Source organism: Lycium ferocissimum, chromosome 12 (assembly GCF_029784015.1).
Source record: "Lycium ferocissimum isolate CSIRO_LF1 chromosome 12, AGI_CSIRO_Lferr_CH_V1, whole genome shotgun sequence".
Lineage (NCBI taxonomy): Eukaryota > Viridiplantae > Streptophyta > Magnoliopsida > Solanales > Solanaceae > Lycium > Lycium ferocissimum.
The window spans coordinates 54101209-54124809 of record NC_081353.1 but is presented as its reverse complement, the minus strand read 5'-3'; the positions used below and the strand labels follow the sequence as shown (position 1 = coordinate 54124809).

Sequence of the window (23601 nt, the reverse complement as noted above, 5' to 3'; positions counted from 1 at the left end):
AGGCGACTGTGAGTGAGTGAAAGAACAAAATGAGAGAGTCTTATCGGTGAAAACCCTTACGGGCACCATAAGGCGACGGTGAGTGGTTGAAAGAACAAAATGATAGAGTCTTATCGGTGAAAACCCTTACGGGCACCATAAGGCGATGGTGAGTGAGAGAAAGAACCAAATGAGAAAGGGTTGTTGATTGGCACCACTAGCCGAAAGAGGATCGATGATGTCGATGTAGTTTTTGAAATTTAGAAGCCCGATTTGGAAGTCCAAGTGTATGACACGAGTTGAAGGTTAGATTGGTTGAAGAGGTCAGGCCGCTTAATCCAAAATGCATGTCATGATCATTGGATCCGGCTACCACATTCAGATAAGTGTCATTCTTTTTAGTCTTTCCTCAAGAGGGACGTTTCTTATTGAATACTATTTCTTTTAATTTCTACATCATTTTTTTTCCTCTTTCTTCGTTTCTTGAGTCAGTCCATGTCGAAACAAGCAAGAAGGGACTTCAAAATCGCTACCGGCTTCTCTAATTGCATAAAGCAAAGTTTGGCCGGATCATTAAAGTGACGAGATTTAAGCAAAAGTTACATGCACAACAAGTTTGTTGATGATTGATAGACATTTGGATTCATGGTTAACACAAAGGTCGGTGATTGTTGAAATGCGAGTACAGTACATTAATTGTGAGGTTGGAGGTTTGAGATGTCTCCAATGAAAAAGGTTATTGAGATAGGTTGAAATTAGAGCTGAATGGGGCAAAGATCTTCAAAGCCAAGGCTACAAACCAACCACCATGCTTTTAAACTCACAAATTTTCTTTGTTTGAAACAGGGACAGATGTTATCTTCAAATCAAAGGCTTCAAAGCCCGAATATTCAAAAGGTGCATTTCCTTAAATTGCCGATGCATAAGGTAATGCCACAACCAAGTTGCAGACCTTTTTGGAGGATGCAGGTCAACATTATTAGAGTTATAAGTGCAGGACCCACCTGAAGAATGGGATGATTATGCAGTTCATCAGGACCCTCCTGGATAATGGGATCTACCTTTAGCAACGTTTAGAGTCTTTCAGTTTAACCCCTAGGAGACGCACTTCCTAGTGTGGGTGTTTCCAGTTCCGCTTTTAGGAGACGCACTTCCTACTTGAAACTTTGGTTTGTTTTACATTAATTTATAATTCTGTTAACACTGACAAATTTTTCCTGGTGCAAACTGGGGCAGAAAAATTTTGTTCGTATTTTTTGTCTTTGATAATGTGCAGGACCCGCCTGAAGAATGGGAAGAAAGTCAGGACCCGCCTGAAGAATGGGAACAAGTCAGGACCCGCCTGAAGAATGGGAACAAGTCAGGACCCGCCTGAAGAATGGGAAGCAAGTCAGGACCCGCCTGAAGAATGGGAAGAAAGTCAGGACCCGCCTGAAGAATGGGAACAAGTCAGGACCCGCCCTGAAGAAGAAAGTCGGGACCCGCCGAAGAATGGGAAGCAAGTCGGGACCCGCGAAAATGGGAAGCAAGTCGGGACCCGCCCGAAGAATGGGAACAAGTCGGGACCCGCCCGAAGAATGGGAAGCAAGTCGGGACCCGCGAAGAATGGGAAGAAAGTCGGGACCCGCACGAAGAATGGGAACAAGTCGGGACCCCCGAAGAATGGGAAGAAAGTCGGGGACCCGACCCGGAAGAATGGGAAGCAAGTCAGGACCCGCCTGAAAAATGGGAAGCAAGTCAGGACCCGCCTGAAGAATGGGAACAAGTCAGGACCCGCCTGAAGAATGGGAAGCAAGTCAGGACCCCCGAAGAATGGGAACAAGTCGGGACCCTTTGAAGAATGGGAAAAGTCGGGACCGCCCGAAAATGGGAAGCAAGTCGGGGACCCGACCCCCGAAGAAGGCAAGTCGGGACTCGCCTGAAGAATGGAAGCAAGTCGGGACCACCCGAGAGAATGGGAAGATCGGGACCCTCTTGGAGAATGGGAAGAAAGTCGGGACCCGAAGAATGGTATGATCGGGAACCCCTTGGAGAATAGGGCCACCTTTCATTTTTCAAGTTCATGACATCTTTCATTTTCAAGTTCATGATCTCAGAAATTTGAAGAACTGGTCAATGTTACTTGGGGATTTTAATTTCAAGCTCAGGAGCCCGCCTGAAGAATAAGGTGTACTTTCAGTTGGTTTCAGATTCAATTGGAAGTAGCAGGAGCCCGCCTGAAGAATAGGGTATACTTTTAGTTGCTTTTCAATTTCAAGATCGGGACCCCGCCGAAGCATGAAGTTTACTTTCGAGTTCAATTCGAGATCCGAGCGCTTATCCCATCACTTGGGAAAGCATGAAGATTCAAGTCAAGATTCGATGTAATAACAAGAAGCCGCAGACTAGGATCCTCGTGCTTGTATTTTCTTTTTCACTTTGACTTTCATTTGATGTAATAATGTTCCACACCCATCTTACTCTTGAACTCGCTCGACTATTCTCTTATAACCCGAGATATGTATGATTTCATGTCGCCCTTTTACTTTCCCCCTCCTTTTAAATAATGGTCGGGTCAAACTAGTCTCTTTCTCTACTTGTTTGTCTGAAAACTCTTCTTTCGATTGAAAGGTTTAGTAGGTTCCAGTAGACACGTGATTTTTGACCCTCGGGTGTTTCACCTTTTTTATCTAAATTTTCCTTTAAATATGATTTGGACATTTTTTTGGTTTTATTTTTATTTTAGTAGGTTTTGTTTGAATATTCAAAAATCGCAAAAAAGAGTCACATTTTAGGATATATGTTTAGTTTCGTTTTTTTTTTTTTAATTAGTACAAAAAGAAAGAAAATGTCCGAAAATATGTTATCTATTTTTAGTTTAATTTCCAAGTTAAAAGTTTTAATAAATAAATATAGAGCAAGTACATATTTTAATCTTGCTATTTTAATTTAGTAGGAATAGTATATTTTATATTCTCATTTGTTAATTATATGTTATTTCACCACGGATAAAAGGAAAGGGGTGGGGACCGCTTAATTTTAATACCGCATCTACACACACATACCACATGCACCCTTTTATGTATTTTTTCTTAAAATAACAACAAAACAATAAAAAACAAAAATGCCCTTTTCCTTTTTTTTTTTTTTAAACGAAAGAAGAGAAAACCCATCTGCACCCACTTTTCAAGGCCCATTACCCAAAGCCTCTTTCTATGCACAATATATATAAAGACTATGACCTAAACCATAGGAATTTAGACAAAAACACAATAGAGAATAGACACACACAATGATAATCAGCCGCAATACAGAATACATCTAAAAAGCTAGAAATTTTAAAAAAAAAAAAAAAGAGATCAACGATTAGAAGGGAAGAACTAAGAACAGCAGCCACGGACTGTTTTTTCTCTAGGTGACAATTTTTTGTTTATTTTCTAGAAAACTTCACTAACACCACCTTTTCTCTACCCAAAATTCCAACTCAAAACAGACCAGCTGTCACACCCCTTTTTTTCCTCTCTTAATGGATTTTAAAAGGGTTTTTCCAATTGAAGTGACGTTTTGAGAAGCGATTATTTATTTTTTACAGAGTCGCCACTTGAAATTGAGTTTTGGTGTTCCAAGTCACCTTATTGAATCCCTAATCAAAAGGAAATGACTCTATTTATTATTGGTCCGCGAAAACAAAAGACCGGGTAAAGAATTTTGTTGACCGGAGAGAAGGTATTAGGCATTCCCCGAGTCCCGTGGTTCTAGCATGGTTGCTTTTATTGACTAATATTCGGCTTAAATTAATCTTGGATAAAATCATGCTTGCCTTAATTCTTAACTACGTTTTCCCAGTTTATTCGCTTAAACTGTGACTTATATTTTTGGCCTAGCAGCATGACCGTACACAGAGCTTTTTTATAAGAGTCGACCAAGGAGCGTATCCGCACACGTGGTTGAACTCGAATTGATTTAATTTATTGCGGTCTTCTCTTTTATATACTTTATTATTTTTCTGCGACATACAACTCGTCTCACTCCCTCACACATATTCTTTCCGCTCTTTCTTTTATTTGACAACGTAATTGAAATAAATTTGTATCCCATCTCGCCCAAACTCGAAAGGATATTTCTTTTTAATAAGAAAACCAACACAACGCTTGGCCAAGGCTAATTGAATCCACTGCTTGCCCGATTATAACGTTAAAAATACTAACGAAACTATAATCAAATTTATTCATCACACCCAACTAATTTTAATCAAATAAAATGGAACATGCATTTATCTCAAAGAACAAAAAAACACTTAAAGCATGAAGTCTCCAACGCCATATGATAAATAAGTACACATTGAAGTTGTGTGCTGTTAAACATGCATATTAAATTTAAAATAAATATTTTGGACCGTTTAATACAAGTAATAAACTTTTAATGTCTTAGTAATCTCAATAGCTAACGATAACAGAGACATGCTATACATTTAAACACTTGAAAATAATACACATATCAATGACATAAATTCTTAATCACGTAACTAATAATTTGTTACTCATTGACTTGTTTTACATCCTGAAACTTAAAAAAAAAACTATCCACTTAGACATCTATTTCATTTAACTCAAAAGTTCCTAATCAATAAATATTAGGGCAAAGATTTAAACATGTAGACAGGAAACCCCATATGAAATATTAAAGATAGAAAATAGCGAGAAAGAATTTTCAAATTCTTTCGATTAACAACGGAAAGCAAGTACAATCTACAGATTTCCAAAGCTAGCAAAGCTAACTTTAAAGCCACGAACTCGAAGCCGCGAGTGAAAACCTCAAACTCCAACTTACTGTTCTATGCTTTGTGCGTGTGTTTTTGTCTACATTCTGTTTATTTTTTGGGTGTCCCCTCTTTGTTCTGTGTTGTGGGTTTATATTTATGTTGTGTGTTGTGTGAGTGCGTGCAGCATATTAAAAGGGACGTGAAGGAGCAGGAGTTGGGGAAGTGGCGTTGGGTAGTTAGTTTAGGATGGGTTTTTAGAGACGTTAGGGAGAATGGAAAGCTAAAGGATAATGTTGTGGAGTGATTTAAGGGACAAGGGTTTAAGGGGATTAGGAATGGGATTTTGGGAGGCTAGCTATGGTTGAGAGTAGGGGTGGCAAACGGGTGGGTCGAGTCGGATATGGGTCGGGTCGAAAATGGGTTGACAAAAAACGGATCAGTTATCCGACCCGCCCATATTTAACACGGTTAAAAATGGGTTACCCGTCGGATAATATGGATATCCATATTATCCAAAGCTACTTCAAAAATGTTGGCTTCATGTAGCCAATATGGAGAAGATTAATTTACCATTTTGTCCACAAATCCAATCCCTAGTACATAGTTGCACCTCAACATTTGTGGGAAAAGTAGAACTTCGAACCTTTTCAATGACACGACCTCAAAGAAAATCTTTTTTGAAAAATATCCACCCAACCCCACCCCCCCACCACCCACTCCCCAACCAAATCCCGGCCCACCCAACGATCGCCCTCGAACGCACTTCATTACCTACCCACCCCAACTCCATCCATCCTACACCACCGCTCCACCCAACCCTCACCCACCCCCCCCTTCCAAAGCGTCTATTTCATATATGACTACTTTGTACTTTGAAGACAACCCCAAAAAGTGACTATGTTTGTAAACTAGCCATTTTTTAAAAGTGACAAAAATGGCTATTTTTGTAAATTGACCATTTTTATAAAGTGACATAAAAATGGTTATTTTTGCAAAAATTTATTTCTTGGAAAACGACCGAAAATGCAAATTTGCAAAAATAAGCAACTTTTTTGTCATTTTTCAAAAAATGGCCACTTTACAAAAGTAGCCATTTTTGTGCCACTTTAAAAAAATGGCTACTTTACAAAATTGACCACTATCTTGGAAATGGCACATTTCGAAAATGGTTATTTTAATACTTTCACAAAGATGCTATTTTAAAAAATGGCTACTTTTGCAAAGCGATTAGTTTTTAAAGTAACTACTTTCACAAAATGACTATTCATGAAAATTGACTACTTTCAAAAAGTGACTATTTTTAAAAAGTATCTACTTTCACAAAGTGGCTATTTTCTAAAAGTGACTAATTTTACAAAGTGATTTGTTTTCTTAAGTGAATACTTTTGCAAAACAACTATTTTTGAAAAGTAGCTACTTTTCGCAAGTAATATTTTGAAAAAGCGGCTACTTTTGTAATGTCATTACTTTTGCAAAGTTGCTATTTTTGAAAGTTACTACTTTCACAAAATGTCTAGTTTTGCAAAGTTGAGAGATAGGGGTGGTGGTGGGGAGGTGAGAGGTAAGGGTTGGGGGTAGGTGGTGATAGGGGAGGGGTGGGTTGGGTGGTTATAGTGGTGGGGAGGGAGGTAGTGGGGGTGGGGGTAGGAGGGGGTGGTTAAGAAACTTGTTTTCTAGAGAAAATATTTTCCAAAACATTTTGACCAACCAAACATGAGAAAACGGGAAACATTTCCTTCATACCAAACACACTCTATATGTTGTGGGTTTTATCCATTTTACCCATTAATTTACCCATATTTTAAGTGGATAATATGGGTTGACTCATATTGGACCCATATTAAATGGATAGGGTATCCAACCCATTTAAAATGGGTTGGATCGGGCGGATAACCATATTTTTAACCCATTTTGCCACCTCTAGTTGAGAGACGTGAGAGTGAGTTCTTTGGTGAGGTTTAGGTTAGGGTGAGAATTTGTAGGGATAAAGGAGATGTGCAGGTGAGGTAATTAGAACTTTTTTAGGAAAATCTTTTCTTTTTTTTATTTGTTTTGTTTTGCTTAAAAGATATATCATAAAAATATTAACTAACCATCTTTAGACTACTAAAAATATAGAAAAGTCAAATAGCTAATCCAAAATAAAATATAACTAAGAAAACTACTAGAAATCACTAGCTTATTTATTAAAATCTAAATTAGAAGAAAAATATATTTTTTTGTAAATTTTCTTTTCTTTTTAAAACAAAACTTATCCTAAAATGTGACTCTATTTTTGTAGTTTTCAATAAACCTACTTAAAAATTTGATAAAAACCAGAATATATAATTTAGACTTTAAAGAAATATTTAAACACTAAAATGACGTAAAACTTAAGTTTGGTAAAAAATTAGGTGTTCACAGAATGTCCCTCTTTGCTTGGAAACATGAAGAGTTTTCAAGCAAAGAAGTGAATACTGTGACCGATTTTTGACCTGACAATTATCTGAAAGGCGAAAAAAAATAATAGAAAAGGATGTGACAGAGTCATGGTTTTGGGCAACCTACATATCTCGGGTTATAAGAGAATCAGGTCACGTGTAGTTCTAGTGGGTAGAAGGATGGAATGATGAGTTGGAGAATCGAGTGAGGTTCCTTCGAGGTTCCGGTCCGTGGCTCCTGTTATTACATAAAAAGAATGAAAAATACAACAAAAGACGAAATGAAATACAAGATCCTATCTGTTCTACTTGTCCTGAGCCTTCCTTTAGGCCTTCACTTGGATCTTCAGTTATCACCTCATCTTCTTTCAGTGGGTACCTTGATCTCAAAGTTTGATCTTGAAGTAGAATTTGAGACTTGAACTTGCGACTTGGAATGAGTTGTTGATGCTTTTCCAAATGACAGTTCGTAGAATATTATTGGATGTTTTTTTTTCTTGATTAGAAGCTGCGAAGATGTATCTTGGGACGTTGGGCCGCCTTATGTGTCAAAGCTGACGCTAGTTGTCTTTGAGATTGAACATTCTTCTTTTCTCCGATCAGAGATGGAACTCCATTTGTTACCAAACCCGTGCTTTGCGGGAAACCTGCAAGCCATCAAAGACGAACAAAACGAACAAAAATTTTCTGCCCCAATTTGCACTAGGAAAATTTTTGTGACTTATTAGTAAAAGCTAGAGACTAACTACTAAAAGAAAACAATGATACGAATATAAGCAAAGTACAAAAATAAAATCAAAAGCATCCAGGGAATATTGCAGTTGCACCCTGTGAAGGCAAGAAAAAAGTAGGGGTATTTATTCCCTAAAATGCAACCAGGGACTGTCGTACCCTGTGAAGTCACGAAAAAAGTAGGGGTCTTTGTTCCCTAAAATGCAACCAGGGAATGCTGTACCTTGTGAAAGCATGAAAAGAAATAGGGTTTTTGCTCCCTAGAATGCAACCAGGGATTATTGTACCCTGTGAAGTCATGAAATAAGATTTAGGGGTTATCGTTCCTTAAAATGCAACCAGGGAGTGTCGTACTCTGTGAAGGCATGAAGAAAAGGTAGCGGTTTTAGTTCCCTAAAATGCAACCAGGGAATGTCGTACCCTGTGAAGGCATAAAAAGAAATAGGGATTTTTGTCCCTAAAATGCAACCAGGGAGTGTCGTACCCTGTGAAGTCATGAAAAAAAGTAGGGATTTTAGTTCCCTAAAATGCAACCAGGGAATGTTGTACCCTTTGAAGTCATGAAATAAGAAATAGGGTTTTTGTTCCCTAAAAATGCAACCATGAATTGTTGTACCCTGTGAAGACATGAAAAAAAAAATTAGGGAATTTTTTGTCACGACCCGCCTAGGGGCCGCGACGGGCACCCGGGGCTAACCACCGAGCACCGCTCGCACTAACACTTTCTTAACTCAATTGACAAACATTCGTCTTTATCTGAATACCTTAAATAGAGAATTTGCTTTTCGCTAGAAACATTATGCTGTAATACAAAAACTGTTTTTAATACTTATAAACATACACACTTGTCTACATCATGGAACCACAACCCACGTCTAGTACCTACGAGCCTCTCTTGGATGACATATACAATATACACAAAAGGGATCAACCAAATAGCACCTCCGGAAGATGGAGTGCTCCTCGACCGGTTTGGTGGCTTCTACCGAGCCGGACCGCCTCCGTCTACCTGTGGGCATGAACACGGCGTCAAAGAAAAGGACGTCGATTGAATAATGTACACGAGTATGTAAGGCATACATCAATAAAATAAGAGGTGATAAGGGGATAACATAACACAATGAATAACCAGTACTGCTTGCCTCTTGAGGCGGATTCATGCATGCATACTCATAATCATCATATTATATATTGCTACGGAACGTGTAGCCCGATCCATCTGTCATCATATATATATATATAAAAACTATGCCGCGGAACGTACGGCCCGATCCATCACCCATCTAGCCCGCGTCCGGGTATCCGCGTCCGGGTATGAAAACATATCATGATATACCGATCAGGTAGCTATGCGTCTATAGCGCCTCACCTTTCCCCCATTTCCCCCGAAACATTTTTCATCTCATATACATACATAATATACATAGCATGCACAAGAGCTCAAGGAAAAGCTATAGTTCTATCGGAGGGACGTAAGGTCGTAGCCCCCGACCGTGTTATGGATTCATCATGCGGTCATCACGCCTCACCTTGAAGGAACAATCATAGTAAGGTGGGACTATCAATGAACGCTACAAATATGAACGATAACTCTTTTAAGGGAAGGTAAAACAGGCTATAATCTTGTAAGAAGTCAATCCATATGTCTTTGGGATTTTTGAGAAAACCTTGTCAGTATCCATGAATGAAATAAAAAGGGTTGATAGATAGCTTGACATTCTTATGTCATCATTGAAATCATGAACTCGGAGCCTTTGAGCATAAAATCATTCTCGTAAAAACATTAAGCTCATAACTTGAGACTGTTGGCCATAAAAATCATCATAACCTTCATCATTATAGAATATATCCTCAACTTTGGCTTTGCCATTTCTATCGTAAAACATGCTCATTTCTCGTTATCCGAAGGCTCACAAAATCGTACATCTTTGGTTTGAAGAACATGGCAATTTGGGAAAACAACTATGGATTATTAGAATAGGAATTTATGCCTTGGAGACGTAAGCATTTAACTTATGAAAACGAGAGAGACATAGAAACATTTACGAAGCTATAGCCTAAGGATCATGCCTTGAAAGAAAAGGGACGGCCTTACATACCTTTGACGTTTACTATCCTTATTGCTTGCTCGTTCTTCCTTTAATGCGCTTACACATACCTTCAAGAGAATTCATGTCGTCGTTAGTTAAGAATTTATAAGAACGGACCTCTATTTCTAAGGAAAATTGGGCAGCATCTCCTTTGTTTCTACTACGTTTCCCTTACTCTATTTCACTCCCAACATTCACAACAATAATTACAATATAGAACCCAACATTCATCGTTCTTATACATTTAGCAAAATCCACCAATTTCCTCCAATTACTCACATTTATGGCTTTTGGCCCATCATCATAATTTTGCGTACTTCACACTCATTTCATGGTCTACACATCATTTATAACATATTCATAATCACATCATACCAACACTCATGATTTCCATCTAACCACCATTCAATAGTGACACTACTCATCTTCTTAAGAACCCATTTTCCATGTTTGTACAATCTAAGCATCTTAGTTTCCCAACACCCTAAACAACATATAAAAGTCATGAAACATACCTTAGATGATGGTGAAACAAGCCTTGAGTAAGAATATTCCTCCAACAACAAAACCCTAGCTTCTATCCTTTGGGGATTTCTTGAGAGAGATGACTTCTAGATGGGTTTCATCCACTTGGTTGCATGAATATTGTGTTGTTGCTCATCAATTCTCCTTGGATTTTTATGGTGGAAGTGTTTGGAGCATTCTAGAGACTTCTTGAGCATGGAGATGAAAGATGAAATGAATTAAAAAGAAGGAGAGGTCCCTTATATTAAAAATACAGTTTGGCGAGACCAATCATACGGTTCCACATACGGTCCGTACTATTTATACGGACCGTACATGTGGCCGTAGATCTGGTCGATGGCTGATGGTCTCTCGGCCAATTATACGGCCATTTCGACCAGTATAAATTATACGGTCCGTAGGTTGGACCGTATAATGCCCAGTGGTTCCGTTTTCGTTCTCGTTGTCTCGTTGATGTCCGATCCTTATGGAACCTTCTTGGCACTTGTTTGACACTTCAATATCAATCTTAGGGACATCTTCCCACTTCTCAAAGGCATCCTTACGCCCTCGTTAACTCGTTGCTCAAAATTCTTGCCCGATATACACCATGCGATTCGCTTTCCCTTAATAACTTTCTTTCCTCACCTCGCATTTCCTTGAAACTCGTAATTAGGGCCACTTACATCCTTTCTTGCTCGATCAACATTGCATACGTTATGACCTTCTCTCGCCTACTCCCTGTACATGTACGAAAAATTTTCTAAGGCGTAACATTTTTGTTGCCTAAAATGCAACCAGGGAGTGTCGTACCCTGTGAAGTCATTAAAAAAGTAGGGGATTTAGTTCCCTAAAATGCAACCAAGGAATGTCGTACCCTGTGAAGGCATGGAGGAAAACAAAGTAGGGGTTTTTGTTCCCCAAAATGCAACCAGGAAATGTCGTACCCTGTGAAGCATGAATAAAATAGTTTTTTTTTTTTTAAAAAAAAAAAAGCCCCAGTTTTTTAAACTGTGGAACTTTGAAACTTTTTTTTTTTTTTTTTGGATTTTTCTTAATTGAAATTTCTAAAATACACTGTCCCAATTTTGAAATTCTTTTTTTTTTCGCTTTTTTGTTTTGACATGGAATTAGTTTTTTCCTTAAAAAAAAAAATATGTCCCAGTTTTGATCTTTTGGGGATATGAGACTTTTTATTAAGCGAGACCGAACCCCATTGTAGGACTGCCTACGTATCCTGCTGTAGCAAGAATCAGGTCAAACGTAGTTCATAAAAAATTAAGATTTTTTTTTTTTTGCTTATTTTTTTTTTCTTTTTCTTTTTCGAAAGGGTGTATCTTATAAGAAGCACCAGAGGATGAAGATAAAGAAATCAATTCATCGGTTTAGCATATCTTGACTTTAGTTGGCATCAACTATTAGTATTATGCATCGGAAATTACCATCAATTACTCTCGGACTAACCGAAGGTCAAATTAGAAGTGATTCCTATAGTTTCAAATGGTACCTCAAACATATCTAAGTATTGACAAGATCTATTCATCTTGCATCAATTAGAGGTCTTGAATTCTTCCTATCCTCGTGTTTCAAGTGCCCTTACCACAAGTAAAGTCCTAATTCACGCTCAATTTAAGCATTTAGATCTTAGGACGTTCAAGAAGTAAACTCGCACTCAGAAGGATGTTCATTGCATGCAGTTGAGATACCATATGCTTGGCCTTCATGTAAGTATCCACTAATGTGAGGACACTCAGAATGGGATCAAGTAGGACTTGTTATTGGCTTGTAATGTAGGCTTACAGATGGGTAGGATATATATTTGTGATAAAGTGACTATTCCATCGTTGAGCATAGCACTATACTTCTCTATTTTTTTTTTGGATGTTCGCACATGATCTTTATTTGCTTTGCTGCTTCTTTTTTTTTCTTTTGACTTTTCTCATCTCTTTTTTGAGCTTTCCTCCTTTTTTTTGGAGTTTTTCTTTCTTTTTTTTTTTTACAGCTTTTTCTTTTATTTTTTGTAATTTTCTTGGACTTTTACATTTTCACCTTTCCACTTTGTCACCCAACTTTGATTTTATTAGTGCGCTCAGGGAGGTGGGGCGAAAAGAGGGGTAGTGCATTTAACCACTCGAAAGGTATAGGCTAAATTGTGGTTTATCCAAAGAAAAAGGTTTTAGGCTCGAAAGGGTAACACTAGGGATCATATGTCATTTGGTAGGCTTAAAAGACACAATCGGTCAAAGAAAGTCTACAATCATTTCTCAAACCAAGTGTTGCTCAAAATTTCGCCTCAACAAACATTTGGGCCAAGTTCTAGATCAACAAAGCAATGTCATTGAATTTTCAATCTAATGCTCACCACACAATGCACATGAAACGATGAGGTCAGATTCATTTTAACAATAACTTTTAGCAAAAGAATTTCTCAAGTGTCACTTAGGTATAAACAAGAGGTACCAAAAGAATCTATGGTTCACAACAAAGTTGGTCCTCTTTATCATCCCAGTTTTTAATACTTGTTTCACTCTCATGCGTACTCCTAAATATGTTGGTACCAACCAAGTCAAGATATTTTTTTTTTTTTGGGGGGGACCGAACCGAACAGAAGGGTTGCCTATGTATCTCGTTGAATCAACAATCAGTTCAAACGTAGTTCATGAAAAAAACTATACAAATAATTTTTTTTTTTTTAATTATGTGATAAGGAAATAAAAGGTCTTTTTTTTAATAAGAATAATAAAAAAAAATTAGATTACTTTTGAATAGGAATACCGAACCCAAAAAGGGCTACCTACGTATCTCATCGGGATGAGAATTAGGTGTGCGTAGTTCGTGATGAGAATGGAGAAACTTGTTTTTTTCTCTTGAATTTTCTCTTCTTTTTTTTTAATCTTTAAAAGAAAAGAAAACATTTTTTAAATTTTCCAAGGAATGAATAAATAAAAGAGAAATAAAAGAAAATATTTTTGGTATTTTTGAAATGTTGGAATTTTCTACAAAGAATAATTCTAAAAATTAGGTAAAATCTTTTTGGATTTTTTGAATAAGGAATAAAAATATCTTTTTAAAAAAAAAAAAATTGAATAAGGATCACCGAACCCAAGAAGGGCTGCCTACGTATCTCATCGAGGTGAGAATCAGGTGCGCGTAGTTCGTGAAGATAATGGAGAAACTTATTTTTTGTTCCTTGATTTATCTCTTTTTTTTATCTTTAAAAGAAAAGAAAACTTTTTTTTTTATTTTTCTAAGGAATGAATAAATAAAAGAGAAATAAAAGAAAACATTTTTGGTATTTTTCAAATGTTGGAATTTTCTACAAAGAATAATCCTAAAAGTAAGGTAAAATCTTTTTTTGGATTTTTTGAATAAGGAAAACTCTTTTTTTTCTTTTTTTTTTTTTTTGAAAAAGGATCACCGAACCCAAGAATGGGCTGCCTACGTATCTCATCGAGGTGAGAATCAGGTGTGCGTAGTTCATGATGATAATGGAGAAACTTATTTTTTTTTTCTTGAATTTTCTCTTTTTTATCTTTAAAAGAAAAGAAACCTTTTTTAAAAATTTTCCAAGGAATGAATAAATAAAAGAGAAATAAAAGAAAACATTTTTGGTATTTTTCAAATGTTGGTATTTTCTACAAAGAATAATCCTAAAAATAAGGTAAAATCTTTTTTTGGATTTTTTGAATAAGGAAAACTCTTTTTTTTTTTTAAAGGATCACCGAACCCAAGAAGGACTCCCTACGTATCTCATCGAGGTGAGAATTAGGTGCGCGTAGTTCATGATACTAGATTGGACTCTTGAATTTTGTTTTTTTAACACCAACTATCTTCGAATTTTTTGCTAAGCAAGATTTTTTAAAAATTGGAGGATACTTATTTCTTCTTATTTTTCCTAATCGCCCTAAAAATTGGTCAACATCCAAAAGCCTTCCAAATAAATATGTTTTCATATAGCACATAAAATGAGCGTGGTGCTCTTTTGAAATGGATAACTGTCTTAGACGGACCTGGCCCCTGTGCCGAGCCCCATTAGGTTAAATGCACGTGATGCAAACAACGTGTAGCCTACTAGGGATAATCATTACTTGTGGCTTGTTCTGCTAGGTTTAATATCGTAAAGCAGAAGGTGTCTAGATTGGCTTACCCGAGCGGACAACTCGAGTCGGGAAAGGGCCAGATCGCCAGTGGCAGAGCTTTTTCGGCTTCACTGGTGGTCCAACCCCACCTAACATGTGTAGCTGTTAATTATCCCGAACCAGGAGCGTAACCGCCCACAGGCTCATTCAGACAGAAAATTTTGTGGAGCGTATCCGCACACACAGTGAACAGTGGTGAATGTGTTCAGAGACTCAGAGGGGTGCGCAAGAGAAGACAGTTTATATATGCAGGCACATAATATCAAAGCGATAAATAAGCAGATAATAGCACATTAGGCCAACAATCACAGAATATATCCAAGAAATTTAAAAAAAAAAAAAAAAAAGGGCCAAATGCAAATCAATATATAAAGCTCGAATTCTGATTATTCCCAGTGGAGTCGCCATCTGTCACACCCCTTCCCCCCCCCCCCCGCTCCCCGCTTAAAGGATTTTAAAAGGGTTTTTCCAATTGAAGTGACGTTTTGAGAAGGGATTATTTATTTTTTACAGAGTCGCCACTTGAAATTGAGTTTTGGTGTTCCAAGTCACCTTAAAGGAAATGACTCTATTTATTATTGGTCCATGAAAACAAAAGATCGGGTAAGGAATTCTGTTGACCGGGGAGAAGGTATTAGGCATTCCCCGAGTCCCGTGGTTCTACCACGGTCGCTTTTATTGACTAATATTCGGCTTAAATTAATCTTGGATAAAATCATGCTTGCCTTAATTCTTAACTACGTTTGCCCAGTTTATTCGCTTAAACTGTGACTTATATTTTTGGCCTAGGAGCGTAACCGCACACAGAGCGTTTTTATAAGAGTCGACCAAGGAGCGTATCCGCGCACGTGGTTGCACTCGAATTGATTTAATTTATTGCGGTCTTCTCTTTTATATACTTTATTATTTTTCTGCGACGAGTGTACAACTCGTCTCACTCCCTCACACGTATTCTTTCCACTCTTTCTTTTATTTGACAACGTGATTGAAATAAATTTGTATCCCATCTCGCCCAAACTCGAAAGGATATTTCTTTTTAATAAGAAAACCAACACAACGCTTGGCCAAGGCTAGTTGAATCCACTGCTTGCCCGATTATAACGTAAAAAATACTAACGAAACTATAATCAAATCTACTCATCACCACCCAACTAATTTTAATCAAATAAAATGGAACATGCATTTATCTCAAAGAACAAAAAAATACTTAAAGCATGAAGGCTCCAACGCCATATGATAAATAAGTACACATTGAAGTTGTGTGCTGTTAAACATGCATATTAAATTTAAAATAAATATTTTGGACCGTTTAATACAAGTAATAAACTTTTAATGTCTTAGTAATCTCAATAGCTAACGAATACCAGGAGACATGCTATACATTTAAACACTTGAAAATAATACTCATATCAATGACATAAATTCTTAATCACGTAACTAATAATTTGTTACTCATTGACTTGTTTTACATCCTGAAACTTAAAGAAAAACTATCCACTTAAACGTCTATTTCATTTAACTCAAAAGTTCCTAATCAATAAATATTAAGGCAAAGATTTAAACATGTATACAAGAAACCCCATATGAAATATTAAAGATAGAAAATAGCGAGAAAGAACCTTCAAATTCTTTTGATTAACAACGGAAAGCAAGTACAATCTACAGATTTCCAAAGCTAGCGAAGCTAACTTTAAAGCCACGAACTCGAAGCCGCGAATGAAAACCTCAAACTCCAACTTACTGTTCTATGCTTTGTGCGTGTGTTTTGTCTATGTTCTGTTTATTTTTTGGGTGTCCCCTCTTTGTTCTGTGTTGTGGGTTTATATTTATGTTGTGTGTTGTGTGAGTGTGTGCAGCATATTAAAAGGGACGTGAAGGAGAAGGAGTTAGGGAAGTGGTGTTGGGTAGTTAGTTTAGGATGGGTTTTTAGAGACGTTAGGGAGAATGGAAAGCTAAAGGATAATGTTGTGGAGTGATTTAAGGGACAAGGGTTTAAGGGGATTAGGAATGGGATTTTGGGAGGCTAGCTATGGTTGCGAGACGTGAGAGTGAGTTCTTTGGGAGTCCGGAACCAAAATGACCCCAAAAAAAATCTTTTGAACCAAAATACCCCAACAAAAAAAAGGTTACAGAAGTACCTTTAGGGCAGTAAAATACTGCGCTAAAGCACTTAACCGTGACGGAGCCGTTAACTGCTTTAACGCAGTATTTTACTGCGCTAAATAATATTTTCTCTCCCCTATAGCGCAGTAAAATGCTGCGCTATATCACCCAACATAAAAACCCATCGGGTTCCACCACCGGTCCCTCCAGTGGCAAAAAAAATTTCAAAAACGCCACTGGAGGCGATTTCAAGGTGGTCCCCACATCAAAATACGTCGTTTTCTATTCATTTTCGTCGGGAAAGTTTAGATTCTCGATATATTCAAGTCAAGGAGCAAGATTCTAAGCTCGAATTTTGGGAAAAAGCGGCGTACAACTCGATTAACACAACTCTACAAAAAATCTTCGATTAAGGTTTTCTACTATAAGCTTTTGTTATTAATTTTTTATATACATTATATTGTACGCATGTTTAACATTTAATCGTCGTTAATTTTCAAAAAAAAAAAAACAAATTTTGTTTTTGTTTGATCGGACGGGGCAGTGGCTTTTGCCACTGTTCCGAATTTTTTTTTTTTTTGTTTAATTCATTATTTGTTAAATGTTTATGAATTGTTAATTTATTAAATGTTTATGAATTTTTAATTTTTTATATGTTTATGAGTTGTTAATTTGTTAATTGTTTATGAATTTTTAATTGTTAATGAATTATTATTTTGTTAATTGATTATTTGTTAAATATTGATTATGAATTAATTAGTTGTTAAATATTGGTTATGAATTGAAAGAAGTTGATTGGTAATGAATTATTATTTTGTTAACACTTTGTTTGGATGATTGTTATGTATTGTTTCATAATGTATCGTATTGTGTTGTACTGTATAGGACCAAATCAGTCGTTACATAAAATAGGACCTTTCGTCGTTACATAACGATGGATTTAACGATACGATACAATAAAACTAAAGTAACAATCAAAGCAAACATTGTATTTAAACTAACAACACAATATAATACAATAGGTAACAACCATCCAAGCAAGTTGTAAATGATTATGAATTGTTAATCTATATTATTTTAAAAGCATGAATATATATGTTAAATAAAAAAAGATTATAAAAAAAGAATAGTTAAAGTTCTTCTTTTCATAAATACATAAGTTAACGACAAAAATGTAAAGTTTGTAGGAAAATATGTGGTCGACAAATATACTCTTTTAGTCTAATTTTATCATAGTTGTGTTGGCTATTTGGTCAACTAAAAATATATCACATATTCAAAATAGAGTTCTAAACAAATATTCTTTGAATTTCGATTCCCAAACTAATTAACTTAAAAGTCTTTGCCATCACATAATTCAAAACTAATTAACTTAAAAGTCTTTGCCATCACATATGTGTCCTTACTATCACATATTAAATTTACTACACATTTAATATGACGAAAGTTATGTTGAAAATAATTATTTTTATTCCAATATTTGGTTGGAGAGTGAAAATAATTTTTGGAAAAGACTATCTAATAAAGATTTATACATTCAAAATAAATATTGTATTCAAGATAATAAGTAGATATTTTTTTTTCCAAGTTGCTTATCAATAGAATATAAATAATATTATAAAAATCGACAAGAAATATTCGTGCAACGCACGTACATAGAGACTCTATACCCTCAAAATATAGTAATCTCCTATTATGTTAATTATGCCATTGTTATTTTATTTATTTGTGAAATTGTTTATCCCATGTTAATTATTCACAAGATATAATACTACATAATTCACATATTCCCTACAAATTATTAATTAGTTAATATAATTTATCTTTCATTTAAAAAATAATGACTAATTTAGTTTGTACTGATCGGACTCTTTCATGGATCCGAATGTTCCCCCTGGGCCCGATGATCACCCGGGGCCCGATGATCACCGGGCTCTCACCGTGATAGATCGCATTGTCTTTGCAAGGCAATCATAGGTCAGAGTTATTATGGGCTGGTACTATAGGGATATCGACTAGGCTCCGTCCCCGTAGGCTGCAGAGAGCGTGGACTCTTTTACGCGAGCGCCCCCACACCCTCGCGTCTTAGAGATATTGTTTCGGGGCGGCATCTATCGTTGCGTGTCCGTTGGTCGGGTACAGTATGATTGGGCGCTTATTACGGCCATGGTTGAGCGGTGGAGGCTGGAGATACATACCTTCCATCTTCGCACTGGTGAAGCCACGATTACACTTCGGGATGTGGAGGTCCTCTTTGGATTGCGGGTAGATGGAGAACCACTATACACTCGGTACGAGCCTCCTCCTGGTCGAACATGGGTGACAGAGTTGACTAGGCTCACCCACTTCGTGCCTGATGCCGCGGCCCAGATATCGGGACAAAGTCGGGTTCAGCTTAGTGCACTCTGCACTTATTTGGAGGGTCTGGATCCAATTGTGGACGGCACCCAGTAGGACAATGTTGATCGTCATGCCCGTTTGTACCTGCTTATTATATTCGGGGGCATCTTGTTCCCGAACTCATTGGGTGCCTTTGTCAGTTTATGTTATTTGATTTTCTTAGAGCATCTGGACTGCTTGGGAGACTACAGCTGGGGCGGTGTTGTTTTGGCGTATCTTTACAGATGCCTATGCCGAGCGTCTATTGGTCTTTGTCAGGGATGTGCGTGGATTTTTTGCTCTTCTCTAGGTAGTATTTTAAGTGTGTGTTCCTTTAATGTAAACAAACCTCTTGAAATGACGACTAAAAAATCGTATTTTCTAATATCACTTACAGTTATGGGCGTGGGAGAGGATGCTTCTTTTTCAGCCCATACCTAAGCATCACCTCGAGATTGACATGCCTTATGCGAGGAGGTGGACAGCGGATTTTGACCGGGATATAGATACGCACCACACATGACGGACGATGCGGTAAAACTATTTAACTTTACATTATTAATTTAATTAAACGTCTTTTCTACTTGGTATTCACTGATTTGTATTTATGTGTTATACAGCTATTTATATGGACGCCGTACGCTGCTATATTAGATGGTTTGCCGGCCTTTTGCAGGGCAAGTCAAGGGATTTGGAGGTCGCGGTGTCCATTGATACACCTGGATATCGTAGAGGACCACATGCCCGAGCGTGTCTTACGACAGTTTGGGCATACACAGAGTATACCTCCTGACGTCCGTCATGAGCTCCGACACTACCAGCGGGACGATCGGGCTGCCGTTGATGATGATTTTCTGGCTTTCATGGCTATACGGCTCCCGGGAGAACAGGTTGGGCACTTTAGCGGTGGTCGGCCATTTGACTCCCATTGAGGATTACATGCGCTGGTATCATCAGATCACACACCTATTGATCGGCAACCCAGCTTTGCGTCCCGCTAGGGATGTAGGATACTCAGCACTCGCGGGGCAGTACGAGGCATTGGTAAGTTTATCGTATTTAGATTTATTTAATTGCATTAATTGTTACGTTTTAAAAAATAACTTTTTTTTTACTGTTGAACACAAATGCAGCTGGTGGCTGTACAGCGATTACGCATGTTGGGGTTAGAGCATATACCTTACCCCGGGCTTACGGGGCTTGCGTCGGAGATGGTACGGATATCCGAGGATGGTATCCGGCAGGCAGGAGAGATTAGGCGCATGGAGGAGCCTGTTCCGGAGGCTGAGTATCAGCCAGCGCCAGGAGGAGGACCGGGTGCTCCCAGAGGAGGAGGCCGTGCTGCCAGAGGACGCCGTGTGCGTAGAGGACGCGGTGCTGCTGCTAGAGGACCTGGTGGTGGAGGACACCATCTGGTAGATGAGGCAGATGAGGCCGATCCCATTCCAGAGGACGTTCCCGTTCTAGTCCATCCGCAGCCGTTCCAGGCCGGTGGCAGCTCACCTGGGGACTCACCTACGTTTACGCCGGCGCTCCTACTTGCTGAGATACCTGGGTCTTCATCACAGCCGAGCCAGAATGCATACATGGAGGAGCGTGATAACGTCGATTGGGCGGCGTTACGCGCTTCATTAGCTGATGAGCGGCCTGTGAGGAATTTAGAGAGAGCCAGGATTCTTGACTTCGATGAGCTTTTGATCCCAATTAGTATTTAAAATACTTATTTGTTCATTTAAATTACTTATTTTAAATATATATGTTACTCATTATTTAGTAATATTTTATATTTTAGGATTCGACGCCAGCGGGTCCACCAGAGCCACCCACTCAGGCGTTTTCTCATGGGCACGTAGGAATGTAATGTCTTCCCATGTGAGATTTGTCGAGCCACAAGTAAGCTTTTTATTAAAATAAGTTTTATTCAATATAAGATCAATATTTAATATACATATTTGATTATTTAAATTACTTATTTTAAATATGTATGTTACTTATTATTTCATTTTTTCATATTTTAGGATTCGGCGCCAGTGGGTCCATAGGAGCGACCCATTCAGGAGCATTCTCATCAGCCTGTCGAGGCAGAGATGTCTTCTCATGAGACTATCGAGGCCCAGGTAAGATTTTTACTTAAAATCAATTTTATTCAATATAAGGTAAATATTTATTTAATTTTTATAACCTTTATTTGGACTTCGAACAGCATCTCGTCCAGGAGACTACCTCATATTCACCACCAGACCCATCTCAGGAGCCTACAGACCCATCTCAGGAGCCTACAGACCCATCTCAAGAGCCTACTCAGGCACCCGTTGATACACAGGTTTGATTATTCAACAAACGTTAATGTATTCAATATAAATAAGAAATGCTACTAATTATTATATACTTTTCAGGTTCATCCTTCGATGCCTGCGGTGGCGACTCCCGACGAGGAAGAGGCTGAGTTTCCAGACCCAGGTCAGCATAAGGTTCTGCTCGTGCTAGCGGGACTAGATCCCAAGAAGAAGCACATTCTAGTCAGGGTCCACGGGCCAGGGGAAAAGGAGATGATCATGACTTGGAGCGCCGGGTTATTAAGAGGAAAAAGGGCGATGGAGACGATGGCGAGGGCGGTGGGGATGGTATGAGCCTTAGGCCTAAGGATAGTCTCAGGCATACCACATGTGGGACCCATCCACGATAGTGTATATACATTAGTGTTGTACAGTTTATCGTAAATATTATATTTTTTTTGCATATTTATAAATATTATCTTAGTCTTTATTATTGTTTATAGTTTCACATCCTAAATTGATAATAAAAAAAATGTGACACATTCGAAATAAAGTTAACCATTAATTTAAAAATAACACGAAACCCTAAAAGATAAATAACGTAAAGCTAATGACTGCAAGTCTTCAAACAAAAAAGGACTTCGAGCACTTTTCAACCATTAAAACGACAATCCAAACTTTTGCGTATCCTTGAGGTATTGAGCCTGCCTTATTAATTGTACAAATATAAGTAGGGTTCTATATAAAATATTGAAGTTCCGGAGTCTCAAAGCATGATTAATATACGGCTAAACTACGTAAAAAAGAGTGAAAATGTAATAAGAGGCTGTTTTTGGAAAATGGTGGACTCCTGTAGCGCAATATTTTAATGCGCTATAGGTGAGAGAAACTTTGGTTTAGCACAGTAAAATACTGCGCTAAAGCACTTAACGGCTCCGTCACGGTATTTACTGCGCTAAAGGTACTTATGTAACCTTTTTTTTTGGGGGGGTATTTTGGTTCAAAATGTTTTTTTTTTGGGTCACTTTGGTTCTGGTGGTGAGGTTTAGGTTAGGGTGTGAATTTGTAGGGATAAAGGAGATGTGCAGGTGAGGTAATTAGAACTTTATTAGGAAAATCTATTTTTTATTTTTTTGTTTATTTGTTTTGTTTTGCTTAAAAGGTATATCATAAAAATATTAATTAACCATCTTTAGACTACTAAAAATATAAAAAAGTCAAATAGCTAATCCAAAATAAAATATAACTAAGAAAACTACTAAAAATCACTAGCTTATTTATTAAAATCTAAATTAGAAGAAAAATATATATTTTTGTAAATTTTCTTTTCTTTTTAAAACAAAACTTATCCTAAAATGTGAATCTATTTTTGTAGTTTTCAATAAACCTACTTAAAATGAGATAAAAACCAGAATATATAATTTAGACTTTAAAGAAATATTTAAACACTAAAATGACGTAAAACTTAAGTTTGGTCAAAAATTAGGTGTTCACACCAGCCAATAAACACCATAAAACGATCAAAACAACAGTGTCAAAAGTGGGTTGAGGTTCCGCTGGTCATGAAGCTTCGGTTCTGATTCACTGAAGCAAAGTAATGAACTATTTTGAGGTCCGTTCTTATCTTGTCTCTCTGATAATTTTGGTTTCGTGTTTTAGCTTGGACCATGGTGTTTAAATGGGCCTATGTATTGTTCATGGAACTTGGTTTAAATTACTGAAATAAAATATTTGTCATTTTTTTTTTCCGTTACGTTGGATAGGTTGTTTCATAGGTTTTGAGTTTAACATTTGGTGGTAATTATTTGAGCTCCTTGGATGGTTGTTCCGATTCACTATTATATATATTGATGTATTGCTTGCCGATTAATACGTAACTGGAAATTGAATCTTCTTTTAATTTAGTCCTGAGAAATGCTTCAGTTGATGGCCTACTCTTTTGCCTCGTTTGTTATTTCTGTCACACCCTAATTTCCGATAGGGCATGATGGGCACCCGACCCTTACTTAGGGCCGAGCGGACCCGCTGACTCCCGTAATACTCATAATCATGCTGGGCCCTTAAATCATGACATGAATGCATAACGTAAGCCTTTCAAAGAAACATGCTTTTAGTCCTTCCCAAATCAAATAAAATTTGTAATCATAGCAAATCTGTAACATAATGCATAATGATATATCGGCTTACATAGCCGCTTACAAACCGACATATTATATACATGACTCTATTTGCAAAGTC

The 23601-nt window shown here is 37.4% G+C and overlaps 1 protein-coding gene across 1 annotated transcript; it reads left to right on the top strand.

Moving 5' to 3' along the window:
- Window positions 1-19785: 19785 nt before the first annotated feature.
- Window positions 19786-20880, top strand: LOC132040416 (uncharacterized). The gene is made up of 2 exons (XM_059431059.1): window positions 19786-20131; window positions 20221-20880. The coding sequence occupies exons 1-2, from the start codon at window positions 19889-19891 to the stop codon at window positions 20800-20802; spliced, it is 825 nt and encodes a 274-aa protein (XP_059287042.1). The 5' UTR covers window positions 19786-19888; the 3' UTR covers window positions 20803-20880.
- The last annotated feature ends 2721 nt before the right edge of the window (window positions 20881-23601 follow it).